Source organism: Petaurus breviceps, unplaced genomic scaffold (genome assembly GCF_028583685.1).
Source record: "Petaurus breviceps papuanus isolate PSGF00001 unplaced genomic scaffold, PetGlider_PUasm1.0 688, whole genome shotgun sequence".
NCBI lineage: Eukaryota > Metazoa > Chordata > Mammalia > Diprotodontia > Petauridae > Petaurus > Petaurus breviceps.
In genome coordinates this window covers 27,206,513-27,221,185 of record NW_027186457.1, presented here as the reverse complement: position 1 = coordinate 27,221,185, position 14,673 = coordinate 27,206,513, and the positions used below count along the sequence as shown (strand labels likewise).

Here is a 14,673-nt window from a genome sequence, read left to right as displayed (position 1 = left end):
CCCAACCTTCTTCCACAGCTCCCGTCTTATGTTACCAACAAACTCTTAGACAATTTGAATTGGGGGGTCTCATAGTCATAAAAAATTCAACATTTCCAAGACATAATTTATTGCTTTACATCCCCCCTCTCCCAACCCTCTACTCCATAGAATCTTCTAAGCACCATCATCCTTCCAGTCCCCTAGTGAAGGTGTCATTCTCATCTACCCTAAATACCCAATTTCTTGTGAAATCTTGTCATTTCTTTCTCCACACTCTTCAAATATACCTCTTTCCCTTCTACTCTAATTCTGACCCTTGCCCCCTCTCACCTGGACTATTGGGACAGCTTCCTAGCTGGTCTTCCTGCCTCTAGTTTCTCCCAGTACAGTCTATCCTCCATTCAGTCACTGTAGAGATTTTCCTAAAGCACAGGTCTGACCATGTCACCATCCTAATAAATGAACGCCAGCAGCTCTTAATGATTTCTAGCATCAAATATAAACTATTTTGTTTAGCATCTAAAATTCTTCATGCCTTGGTCCTTTCCTATCTTTCCCTTCTTTCATATTCTTCCCTTCCATGTACTCTGAGGTCTAGTAACACTGGCCTGCTTGCCATTCCTCACCCAGGATGTTTCATCTTTTATCTCAGGCAGGGCCTTGGCCCTGACTGTGCCCCATGCCTAGAATGCTCTCCCTTAACACCCCTGCCCCATCAATCCCTGCTTTCTTAAAAACTCAGCTCAAATACTACCTTTCTCTGGAGGCCTTTCCCAGACTCCTAGTTGCTAATTATTTCTCTTCTAAGGTTACCTTGTATCTACTTTGAATGTATCATTCATATATATATATATATAATATAAAAGTTTTCTTTCCATGTTAAGTGCCTGACACATTTGTTGACTGATTTTTTGCTAGTCTATAGAAATTATTGCATAGCCTACTTTAAGATAGAAAAGAAATAGTAGATGTTTCTTCCATTTTTTCAATGATATCCTCATTTATTTATTCACTATACATTCATTAAGCATCTGCTATATTTCAGATGCTATACTAAGGACTGAGGGGGAGCATGATGCAGCAGAAAGAGCTGATGTCATAGTTCCTGAGTTTGAACCACATCATTGCCAATTATAACCCATGGGCAAGTCAATCGAGCTTTCTGGGCCTCAGTTGGACTAAGGTCAGATTCTATGGCTTCTAGGGTCTCTTCCTGCTTTAGATCTGCAATCCTCTGCTCTTCTGATACCAAGACAAAAACAAAACTATCCCTGCCCTCAAGAAGCTTACAATTCTTGCAGTTCCCATGAAGGAAGCAGATAAAGCAGTAGAATCCATGGGTTTTCCAAAGAGATATCTTTTATACAGTTTCCCATTGTTGTAATTGGTCAATATACACAAAACTTCTTTGCACAAGAAAATGGCAAAATCTTGTCCCAATTAGTATTAACACAGGAATAATAACTGACAGTGACAGAATTTTTAGTTTTATAAAGTGCTCCCGTAAATGCCTTGGGTCTTACAATGACCCTGAGTGATAGATGCTATCATTATTCTTATTTTTGTGGATGGGAAAACTAAAATGGAGAGAATGTAAGTGACTTGCTCAGGGTCACACAGGTGGCATGTCTCAGAGGTGGCCAGGAGTGGCAAAGGGTTTGCCAAATATATAGGTTTTGATATATAGGTATATATATATGTATATACATACATACATACACATATACATACATACACACACACACATATATAGGTTTGATGAAAGGGGAGAAAACTTCCTTAAAATCTGGTCTCTTCCAAAGTGGGCAGGGCTACCTCAAGAGGAAGGTTAATATAATGCCTAAAGCTCTCACTTGGGAAGAAGAAAGACCTGGGTTTGAATAGCTAGGCTTTCTCTTCCCTGTAAATCAATCAATCTAATCAATTAAAGAGCCTACTATGAAGGGCAGTGTTATCAGACTCAGAGAAATAGGAGCTACTACTCTGTACATAAGGATCTCATATATTGAATTAAAGTGCAATATTATTTGTGCTTTATTGTATTTTTCTTTGTTAAATTTATCACTCAATTATATTCTAACCTGATTCAAGCTATGCTCAGGAGTGTTGTAGGTGTGTTTGCAACCTCTGATGTGGGGAACACAAAGACAAAAATGAAACAAAATGAAAGTCACCTAACCTTGTTCAGCCTCAGTTTCCCCTGCAAAAAATATGATAATAATACTCATAGGACTTTTCTCCCAGGCTTGTTATGAAAGTTCCATGAGATAGCATCTGTAAAGTGCTTAGCACAGCTTTAAATCCTATGTAAAGGTCAATTACTTTGATTCCTCCTGTCTAGAGGTCATTAAACAAAGGCCAAATGACTACTTGTTGACTGTGCTGAAGAGGGACTCATTTTTAGGGCTAGGGTGGACTAGGTGGACCCTAACATTATTTCTAACTGGAAGATTCTGTGATTTTATGGGATTTGAACTCAGATATTCCTGACTCCAAAACCAATAGACATCCTATTTTGACCATGCATTTGGTTGTGAAGAACATATGTACACATACGTGCATTTAAGTGTGCACTCATGTTCATGTTTGTGTGCATGTGTATATGTGCATGTGTGTGCATGTATGTGGGTGTGTCAAGCACATTATACTTCATGCTGAGGAGGGGATATAGTCTCTGCTTTTGCTTTCTGGAGCCAGTTGAGGGGATTTCTAAGGCTCTATAGGAATCCCATGGGTCAACCATCCATCATCTCCCCTTTCCTAGGAAAGTGTATCAAGGCTACTGGCTGTGAGCTGAATGTTGGAGGTGGGAGGGAAGACAGGCATCTGAGGGCACCTTCCCTCTGTCCTCAGGGCATATAAATAAACCCTCCACCTCTGAGGAGGAAAGTCAAGTTTGCCATACTAAGCATTAGCATCCTGTGGACCCACACAACCTCTCTGTTTCTGAAGGAAAACAAAACAAAATTATTTTTCCGGAAAATAAACCAACTAATAAAATGCTTGGGAATTCAGTCTCAATTTTATTCTTTTCTGAAATAATCTTGTGATGTGTCATGAGGCATGTTTGTTTCTGCTGGGCATTTTTCTTTTTTGTGAGATCTTTGAAAATTCCCTTTATTATGCAACATGTCTTCTCTTTGCCACAGACTCTTGCTTTATAGTTTGGCACTGAATTCTCAAGATTTTGACATATATTCTTTAATATTCCATCATGAACTCATCCACCACATTGGGTATTGAGTATACCTTGGAAAAATAGTAGATTTTTCCAAATCTAGCCTTGGTTACAGCCCATTAGTTTAAAAATTTAATTTACTTTTGTTTAGAACATAACACCAAACAGAATCAATCAGAGGAGAGACGAAAAAGGGGAAGCTATAGCTTTCTACTCTGCACATGGTGGTTTTTCTCTTTAAATGTATAATAAATTAAGAAAAGAACAAAATCAACTTCACTTTAGCATTCAAAGTCATCCTGCTTCTTTCTGGCCTTTTTTGCATATTTTTCTAAGTAACTTTCATGTGCTTTTAATCCAGACTACATCAGGGACAGGAGTAATTCATAGGACTGAATAACTCATTGGCCATAGCAGATAAAGAATGGCCTTGGAATCAGAAAGGACCTGGATTTAAGTCTTCACTCTGATACATACTAGTTTTGTGAACAAGGTGGTGGTGGTTATTTATTCATTTCGGTGGTGTCCAACTATTCATGACCCCATTTAGGGTTTTCTTGGAAAAGATACTAGAGTAGTTTGCCATTTCCTTCTCCAGCTAGTTTTACAGATGAAACAATGGAGGCAAATGGGTTAAAGTGATTTACCCAGGACCACACAGTTAGGACGTATTGGAGCCCAGATTTGAACTCAGAAAGATGAGTCTTCCTGACTCCAGGCCTGGTTATGATAAGTGACTTGCCCAAGGTCTCACAGGTAATACATAGCAGATTGTAATCTTCAGGCCTCTAACTCCAAACCTTTTTTGTCCCCATATCTGGGTTGGATGGGGCAGTCTTGAAGGAAGGGAAGAATGTTAGTAGGTAAATATGAGGAGAGGTAGGTAGACACTATTCCAGGCATAGAGGATAGTTTGCATGTAGGTGAAATCAGAGGATAATAAGAATTCAGCCTAGAAGGTACCTAAGAGGCCCAACTCCCTCATTTTTACACATGAGAAGTTCAAAATCTGGAATCAATTTGTCAAAGGCTACACATAGAATTAAGCAATAGAGCTGAGATCAGAACCCGGGTCTTTTGACTCCAAACAGGCCTATCTCTTTTCATTCTGTCTCTGTCATTAGTCGTCTGACATGAACAAATCACTTATCTGACTTCAATTTCCTTATATCTAAAATGGGGATAAGAATATTTGTAGAGCTTTCCTTACAGGTATGTTATGAGCATCAAATGAGATAATGTATGTAAAGTGTTTTGTTAACTTTAAAATGCTATAAAAATGCCTGCTGTTATTATTATTATTATTGTTAATCATTATTACTATGCCAAGCTGGACAGGGTAGGATGCCATTGGAGAACAGGGAACAATCTAGCTTGACTGGAGTACAGTGTGTGAAGATCAGTGAAAGACAGGGTGTGGAGACTATGAAATAAGCCTGGAAAGGCAAGTCTTGGAAGGCGTTGTATGCCAGGCTGAGGGGTATGGGTTTTACTCAGTGGGCAATGGGGACCCACTGAAGGTTGTTGAGTCCAAGAGTGATTTGATCAAGTGGTGAATCAAAACGTTTGCTTTGATAGTGGTGTGAAGAAGGCAACGTGGTCAGAGGGAAAGACAAGAGGCAGGAAGATGTTTTGAAGGTTGTTTTGACAGTCAAGTGAAGGGGGGGAGTATCTGAACTGGGATAGTGGCTCCTTATTATTGGTTGACTCAAATCTAAATTCTTTTGCTTAGGACTTCATTCAAGGTCTCCATCCAACTCACTCTTCCCAGTATGACACAGGGAATAGGGCACTATATTAGGAGTTAGGGGGAGGTGGATTCTAATTCTGCTTTTGACACTATGCTCTCTGGCAAGTCACCTAACTTCTCTGGGCCTCAGTTTCCTTAGAGGTAAAATGAAGGACTTGGTCTTGATGTCTGCCCTCCAAGGCCCTTTTTAGCTCAAAATCTATAATTCTTTGATTTACAAACTTAAACGTCTCATCTTTGGCACATACTGATCATGTAGCCCTGGGCAAGTCACTTCCTCCCTGGACCTCAGAAAAAGGAGGCAAAAATATGTAAAATGATGGGCTTGGATCTGATTGCTCCTGAAGTTCTAGATCAGAGCTCTAAATGTGTGATCTCTCTTTTCCACTCTCCCTACACCTCTAGCAACATCTTTCTTTATTCCTCAAAGCAGTCTTTCTGTTCCAGCCAAGCTAATTTGCTTATGATGGAATCCAACGTCCCCCATGACAAATTTTACCCTTCATGCCTTTGCATGGTGCCTATCCAAGGGATTCCTGTGTTGAATGGGAGGTTGCATTAGGGGGTCTCTAAGGTCCCTTCCCACCCTAGCATCTTATGTTCTTTGAGTCTGTACTGTGTTATTTTGTGGGTGACTGATTGTCTTTTCGTGAATGTTTTGTTATCTCGATTATAAGCATTACAAAAGCTAGTCAAAGCTGTATCTTCTTTCGTATGCTGCCTGACATTATGTTCTGAATGCAGTAGGAGGTCAAACCTTGTTAGCTAACCCTAGGGTCTGGCAAATCTATGTATAAGTGAAATTGAGAATTGTTGCTGCCTGCTCAGGAAATGTGAACAGTCAGATGATGGGGAGTTGGCTGGTCTCATCCACTCTCAAGAACACTAAACCCAATTGCAATTTAACAAAAAGAAAGAGAAATCAGGATTTAGAAAAGAAAATTGGGTGGACTGACTGAACTTTAATAAGATGAATTAGTGCTCTCCTAGGGCTTCCTAGGACTGATTGAACACTGTGATGGAGCTATCACTCAGAATGGAAAGAATACAAGAAGGGCTAAATGGCAGATGGTGATTTGATTATGTCTTGAGTGCACTGTTACAGAGAGAATGAATAGAGGCCATCATTTTGTCCGACCTCTGATGGCAAGATAGCTCTTGAAATGAACTACATTCCCAGGATAATTATGGCATTCAAGATCTTGGATCAATAATGAAGGAGAGGTCCTCACTAGCTCATGCTTTGCTGAAGTATGTATGCTCCAAACTCATAAAACAACCCATCCCAGGTACTGCTCCGTATCCCTCTGGGGTTTGAACCAAAAGGAACATTTTTCCCCCTTTTGACCATATTCCATTTTCCAGTGGGTTTTTCATGCTTGCTCACTCACATGAATCAACTAATGACGTCATGCAGTATCCTTGCATACTTCTAGGGAGTACCTGGAAAAGTCAGTCTGGTGCAAATCATCCCAACTGTCAATCAATCAGTCATCAAGCATTTATTAAGAATCTACTATATGTCTGGCACTGTGCTAGGTACGTAGATAGAAAACAAACGTGAACCAGTTCTTGCCCTCAAGGGCCTTACATTCTATACTACTGAGTTCATTGAGGGTCTTAGGGGAAAAATATTTCCTCTCTTGTAAAATTTGTTTTGGGAGAAATATCTCCTCTCTGAGTTCATGTAGTAAGTGAGTAATTGCTCCCAAACATATTTACCACAATGCAGAAATTATGGAGGTAAAAACCTAGGTTGTACTATTGTGCTCAAGAATAGATTCAGACCTCAGAGAAAATCTGAACCCTCATTAGGATTCTAATGATGTAAAAATTACATCAGAGAAATAGTTCCTTTACATATGACAATCCTGTACATTTCTCTTGGGTCATAAAAGTTAAAGAGAAGATAGATCCATAATCCCATCCTTCCTTCAATATCATGAAAGTTGAACAAACTTAGTTAAAGAGAGTCATAATCTCACGCAGTCCTTAAAGAAATAAACTTTATCAAGTAAACTTGTTAGGTAAACTAAGTCAAGTTACAGATTAAACTACACTTAGGAGATTCACAAATAGACTGATTAAGGAAGATTTACATGTTGACAAGGAGTCAGAAACAACTGAGATTCTTCCTCTGGCTTGTTACCTAAGAAATTCTTAAGGTTTGTAAATAAATTTTCACATCCCATGGGGACAGGTTTTGGTCAGGTTAGGTTAATATTAACCAAAAGATGCAGAAGGAATAAAAAGAGATAAAAACTCCCACAAGAGCACCACCAGGTTCTTAAGCATGATGATGCACAAGCTTTGAAGAAGAAATGCAGAGATTACATGATCCAAAAGATACAGAACCTTTGACCATGTTGTTGGCTTCTATTGGTCCGGGAGATCTGAGTGATCTATTGTGAAGCAGCAGCCTAGCATAGTGGATGAGGCACTGGACCTCAAATCAGGGAGATCTGGGTTCAAATTTTTCCTCAAACACTAGCACTATGACTGTGCTTAAGTCACTTACCTTCTCTGTACTTCAATTTCCTTATCTATAAAATGAGGAGAGAGGTGTACTTGATGGTCTTTAAAGTTGTTTCCACCTCTAAATATATGATTCTGTGGTCTTAGTTTCCAGACGTGGGACTTAACAGGATATCCAAAGAAAGGCCAGATTTTCTAATATATAAAGTCTTAAGGGGTCCCTATGGAAGCAATAGGAGTTTCCTTCTCTGTTAGTCCTATTAGGACCACGATCTCCCCATAGTGTCCTTCTCCAAAACTGGTCTAGGAATTAGGGAATTATAGAGTTCAGAGGCTCATGGGTCTAGCCAGAAGATCTCTCAGGGGACATGTAATGCACCTGATCCGGCATCTAGCTCTACGAAATAGCTAACAAGGGGTTATCCAGCCTTTGCTTAGACCCCTCTAGGAAGGAGAAACAATTCTTCCTTGAGATACCCGGTTCCACTTTTAGGTAGCTCCAATAGTTAAGACACTTTTTTTGTCTTACATAAAACTTAGATTTGCTTCTTTGCAAATCCCACCCACTGTTCCTAGCTCTGCCTTCTGGCACCAAGCAGATCTTGTGGTGACCTGATTGATAACCGAAGGACAAGACCATAGATTCCACATCCAGTCTCATTCCTGTTGTTGTTGTTTTGTTATTTAGGTCGTGCCTGACTCTTCATGACCCCATTAGGAGGTTTTCTTGGGAAAGATACTGGAGTGGCTTGCCATTTATTTCTCTAACTCATTTTGAAGATGAGGAAACTGAGGCAGACAGAGTTAATTGACTTGTTCAGGGTCACAAGCCGGTAAGTATCAGAGGCCAGATTTGAATGCAGGAAGATGAGTCTTTCTGATTTCAAGCACAGTGCTCTATCCACTATACCATCTAACTACCCAAGGTGCTCTAAATACACAACAGAATAAAGACACAGGGATATATTTATAAAGATAAACAAAACAGCCATGACTGTTTTCTGTAGTTATAAAGATGGGTCACATAGCAAGAGAGAGTGAGAGGGATAATCTATGGAGAGCCCTCTACTAAGAGGGCTAATAAGAGGCAGGTCCCCTGTCACGCTGAGCGACTCCCTGTTGAAGATTTACACCAGGGGATCTTCATGTCTTTGGTGTCAGAGACCCCAGTCTGGTGAAGCCTAGAGATTCATTCTCAAATAAACAATTGAAATGCTAAGTTTCAGTTAGAGGTTGGTGTAAATGAAGATGTAATTCCCCGCCCCCTCCATCCAAGTTGACAGACTACATGAAATCTATTGATAGCTGCCAGTCTAAGATGCTCTGATTTACAGGAAGATATGGCTTAATGGATAAGAACTGTATAGGAGGAGAACATATGGGTGGATTGCTATTAGCACGATTGGGGGGAATACCCACATCAGTAAGTTCCTAGAGTCATTGAAGGAAGGATTGTCTGTTTCTTGTATGTCCTAAAGGGTTTTGGTTTTGAGCTTTTGTCTTAGAAAAAACATAGAATAAGAAATTATACTTTTTAGAAAACTTACCTCCACTGCTGCTTTTGCCCTTTCAAACTCCTCTTCTAACGAGTGGTTTCTGGAGAGCAATGCACTTCCCCAGCGATGTTCTTTGGTCAGGCGAGCCTAAAATAAGCCCAAAACAATGACGTTGTAATCAAATGAGTCACAGCTGCCTGACTCTTTTCCCCATTTCACTCCATTTGGCCTCCACCAGAACTCAAGCGGCACCTACAAGAGACCTAAGCTTTTTGTTTACTACTTAGCAATAGGAATATTTCTCAAAGGGAAGATGACTGCCCTTCCATGGGATGTAGGGAGCTGCTTATGGGCCAGGATAGACTTCATAGCAGAGCTAGCCCCATGGAAGATCAAAGGCTCAGCCAAGTGGGAAGTCGGATGTCTATGTCTCTCCCCAGATGCCTCTTACACCCATGTCTCCAAATCACATTCTGCTATTTGCAAATCATGATGCTTCTGCTGTGGCCGTCCTCTTGAGCCCCCTCCCACTGGAATCGCCCAGATTCTGCCCTGGGTGTCTCTGGTAGATGAACTCTTGTCTTATCTTGCCTTCTTCTCACTTCCGGCCCTCTCTCTTCCCTTGGACCCCTGTCCTACTTTCAGTTCCCCTTTAGGTATTGTCTTTTCCAGTTAGAATGCAAACTCTTTGAGAAGATCTCTTGGGATTTGTATTGGTATCCCCAGCACTTAGCACAGCTCCGGGCAAATAGTAAGGGCTTAATAAATGCTTTATACTCCTTCCTTCCCACCTTCCCTTTCTTCTTGGATGGCTTCCTTCTCCTGGATTCCTTCCTTCTAGCAGTATAGTTCAGCCCATCACAGCAGGGCAGGCTCTGAACCTTCCCCTGCTTCTTCCCAGCAACAATAATCTAATGGGCCTCATCTCATTCCCTTAGAGCCCAGTCTTTGCTAAGAAAGATCAGAGGCTAATAGGCCATACCTAGATAGATGCATTAATTGTTGCTGATGTGCCATTTTTAAAAAACTGAATGCTAATTTTTAAATTACAAAGCATTTATTTCTCTCTCTCTCTCCTACTCCACTACCCTAGCAGGGGGAAAAAGAAAGAAAAATTAAATTCTTGTAATAAATATGCATAATCAAGCAAAACAAATTCCCACATTAGCCATGTCCAAAAACGTGTGTCTCTTTCTGCAGATTGCATCCATTGTTTCTCTGTCAGGAGGTGGGCACTAGACTTTATCATTAGTTTACAGTGAAATGATTAGAATCAGGAGAACACTTTATACTCCAGTGTGTTAATTTTCATAGGTTGCATAACACCTTCACCCAGTTACATGCACACATCTCCAGAAGGCTCTGAAGGAGTGTCTCCAATCATGTGAATTTTGGAGACAGTTGTACACTCTGAGTCAGATGAGAAATCATTTAGTCCAACCTTTCCAAGCAGAAATCCCTTCCAACATCCCTGACCAGAGCATGGGAATTAGAGAGAGAAAGGACCTGAGAGGTCATTTACTCCAATCCCTCAATTTTCAGATGAGGAAACTGAGGCCCAGAGAAGTTAAATGACTTGTTCAAGGTCATATTGTTAGTAAGTAGCAGAATCAGAATTTAAGCCTGGGTCCTTTATCTCTAAATCCAGGATTCCTTCCTATATTCCACAATGTCTCCACCCAGATAGGGACAATTGGCTAGCTAGATTTTGAATAGACCTTGCCATTTTTAGATAGCTTGATGATTAAAAAGCACTTCCTTATAGGCAATAGGGATTGGACTTGTGATTTTATTGGTATTGGGAACTCCCTCTTCTAATACAGGTCAGCACCTTCTCTGAAACTTGTAGAATAAACTAAAGTGCTGATTGATCAATTCAGTAACTTGCCCAAGGTCACATAGCCAGGGCAGGATCTGAACCTGGGTCTTCTTGGCTGCCAGGGCAGCACTCTATCTATCCCACCATGCTGCCTCTCTCCATGCTTCTACTGAGCCCAAATCTCTCTCCGTGTAACTTCCACCTAGCGGTCCTCATTCTGCCTGCTGGAGCAACGCCACTAAGGCTACATTCTCTTCCATGGGATAGCTTTTCGGATGTTGGAAGAGAGTCAGTAGGAAAGAAACATTTTCTGCCCATGAGAAACAGGTGGCAACCTACTCTGCCCACCTCTTAGAAAGTACGAAATTGATGCTGCCTGTCCCATAATAATGTATGGTTGTTTTACTGGTTGATATTGGCCAGGTGCATCTCACCTCTTCTCTCTGCACACCAGTCTCTGTTCCTCCCCATTCCCAGCTCATTCCTCACCCTTTGGCCTTCAGTCTACTTCTCTCTTCTCTTCCCTTCCCTTTTATAAATAGAGGTCAGGACCTGGCAGTGTTTGGATCACATACATCATAGAAAGGATGTTATTTTTCCTTCCCCTTGTCCACAAGCACCCTTATTCCTCTCCTTCTGGTGAATGAGCCCTTTGGCATAGAACCTGGTTATAGATGCCCCTTAAGACTATCAGGGGCTAAGAAGCCTGGAGAACCCCTACTTCTGATACCTTCTTCTCAGCACCAACCTCAGAGCTGGACCATGCATTGTTTTCATTTTGCCAAGTCAGTTGGAGTTTCACTTAGGGCTTTTGTTTGCAGACATAGAAGGATCAAACCTTTTAGTGCAAACCCAGAATGCCATACTTAGTACCTGCGTGAAGGATGAATTTGAAAGTGGCCGATATTGAAGCCCCACTATCCAATGGGGCTACAGCTGCTTTGTTTGTTTTTGAGGGGGAAGGCAAGGCAATTGGGGTTAAGTGACTTGTCCAAGGTCACACAGCTAGTACATGTTAAGTGTCTGAGGCTGGATTTGAACTCTGGTCCTCCTGACTCCAGGGCCAGTGCTCTATTCACTGTGCCACCTAACTGGCCCCACAGCTGCTTCTTTCTCAACTTGTAGATGTTTAATCATTTTAGGGAAGGACAGAGAAAGGGGATCCAGATTGGAATAGAGACTGCTGGAAGAAAAAAGCTGCGGTTCCAGGAAGCATATTCTTTATTCTGACAGGCAGTATTGCACAGTGGATAGAGAGCCAGCCTCATACACAGGAAGACCTGGGTTCAAATCCTAGCTTGGTCACATATTGGTTGCACACGTAAAGCTGAGTGGGTCACACAGCTTCTTGGTCTCTAAGACTAAAGTGCAGAGCAGGTGTTGATGTGTGTTGAGAGAGGGAATTTCCTCACTGGGAACCCCCTACCCAAATGAAATCACAGGTCCCAAAAAAGAAGGAACTCTTATGTCTTATTCATTTAGAAATATAAGCAATGGAACCCTTCCAGGCATGGTTAATGATTTTTATTTAGAAATTATGTCTTTTAGGCATTAATATTTAGAGTTCTAATATTAAAATGAAAAATAGACTCCTCAGCCTTAAACCAGATTTTTAAGAAACCTTATACTTAGAAGCTACTCAGACCTCCTCTGTGCTTGTCACTTCAATTTTCAGCGATGTGTAAGCAATTAATTTGTTTCCTAATTTATGCACATTACTGCCTATCACAGTAACTCCTCTGTATGCATTGTTCTCCAAGGCTTGTGCATCCTTATTTTCAACAGTATAAGAATTCTGATTCCATTTGGGCTGTTTTCCTTACTAATAATCTCTAGGATTCTGGAGCATTAACAGAATCATAGAATAGAAACAACATCAGCAAAGGATTTCCAGAACACCACCCTTCCCTGAAAGAGCTAATGAGTTAGAGGGAGACAATATACCTGAAAATAAAATAAAAATAAAATTGTATAAATAAATTTTTGTGGAGAAACTGAGGCTACATTGTTATCTGATATCTCTCACTATTGAGCAGACACCAACTAACAATGTCTTAAGGCCTTACTATTTAAAAATAAAGAATGAGAGAGAATGTGGCAGAGTAGATAGAGGGTCTGGTCTCAGAATCAGGAAGAAGTGGGCTCAAGTCTGGCTTCTGGCTCATGTGGTCTGCATGATTATGGGAAAAAGAGGAAATCTCCTGATGCCTCCAGGCTAGGCTTTAAGATGATAAATTATATACCAGTTGTCAATGCATTGTTGGAGGGAGTTACACTGCAATGATGAAGTCATAGATGAAGAAGAAGAAGGAGAAGAAGAAAAATAAGAAGAATAAGAAGAAGAAGGAGAAGGAGAAGGAGAAGAAGAAGATGAAGGAGAAGAAGGAGAGGAAGAAGAGAAGGAAGAGGAGGGGGAGGAGGGGAAGGAGGGATGAACAAGCAACTCATCGAATTCAGGAAAATGACAGAACTATGCCACTTGGCACTGAAATCATGTTTCCTATTAAGCCTGGGAGTTCTTCCTTGACTTAAGTTCATGTTTGCTTAAAGTATTTCCTTCAGTTTAACTCTTATTTTACAAACATTTCTAGTAATATTCTGATACTTTCCCCCACTGATGAGCCCCATATGGAATAATAAATGGTATGAGGCAAAACCATTTCTTTTGTTCCCTTTCTAGGGATCACAACTTGGAAAGGACCTTAGTGGTTATTGAGTCCAATCTCTACATCTTTCAGATAAGGAAACAGGTACAGACAAGTTAAATGATTTGTTCAGTTATTTGGCTAATCAAAGTCTAAGGCAGGATTTGAATTTGGGTCTTCATGACTTCAAGGTCAGCATTCTATCCACTATGTAGCCACCAGATGTCCAACTTTGATTTTCTTCATAATGTCAATATTTTTATTCCCCAATGATATGGCAATCACTTATTGCCTATTAGCATGTTGTTCATAAATTGGACACTAATGGGAACATCATTTCATTTCCAGTGCTTATGCCATGCATTATAAGTGGTATAACAACAATCTATCAGAATTTCTGTGATAAGAGGGAGAGGGGCCAGAGAGAGGTGCTCCTCAAAGTGCCCAGGGCTCTACCTATGTATGACTTTAGAGAATACAATCCAAATTTGGAATTACATCTGGAAACTAAACAGAATCAATGCCAAGGGTATCATTTCAATAGGTTTTAGCACTCTGGAACCTGGCCACTCACTTTGTTCTGCAACAGATATACTTTCTAGGTGCTTTGTAAGGATAAATCCAAGAATCCTTTGGAAATAAACTCATCTAGATAGACAACGGTATACATAGAAACCTAAGTAAACTTACTAGGAAGTCACAAAATACAGTCCCGGAGGTTATCAAACAGTTCCCAATGCTGGTCTTCTCCCTCTATCATTAATATAAGTTTATTATCTCCTTTCTCAACTGTCTTAGTTATTAGGATGAGACAACACCTCAGGAAGGATGAATAAGATAGTTTAAGGACAAATAAAGCAAATCCTGCTTTTCACAGGGAATGTGATAAACTCTTTTGGATTCAGAACCATGATTCCTTCAATATAGACTCTTCATCAATAAATTATGCACAACTTGAGTGTTAGAAAGTCATCTGAGAGGCTGTGATTTACCCAGGAAAACAGTTAGTTTTTGGCAGAACCTGAACCAAGATCTTCCTGATTCCAAGCCTGAAACTCTAGTCACTACACGACAGTACCATCAATGGTTGTTACTGTGACATGAAGAGCTGGAAAAGATTACAATAATTTTGCAGTAGAGTTTAGTACAGTGCCTAGTACACAATAAGCACTTTGTAAATGTTCTCTGTTTATCTCGCTCTGTTTCCCTTTCTCTGTTTCTGTCTCTCACTGTGTGTGTCTCTTTCAATCTATGTCTATCCATCTATCATCTTTCTTTTTTTCTCCCTTCCTCCCTCCCTCCCTCCCTCCCTCCCTCCTTCCTTCCTT

General features: G+C 40.5%; 1 protein-coding gene across 2 annotated transcripts in view; it reads right to left on the bottom strand.

Annotated features, from left to right (window-relative positions):
• Positions 1–14,673, bottom strand: part of PEX5L (peroxisomal biogenesis factor 5 like) — a 190,308-nt gene that overhangs the window by 52,775 nt on the left and 122,860 nt on the right. For both annotated transcript variants that reach the window (XM_069104813.1, XM_069104814.1), the window contains one exon: positions 8,933–9,028. In XM_069104813.1, coding sequence (XP_068960914.1) covers positions 8,933–9,028 — 96 coding nt within the window. The remainder of the gene's footprint in view (positions 1–8,932; positions 9,029–14,673) is intronic.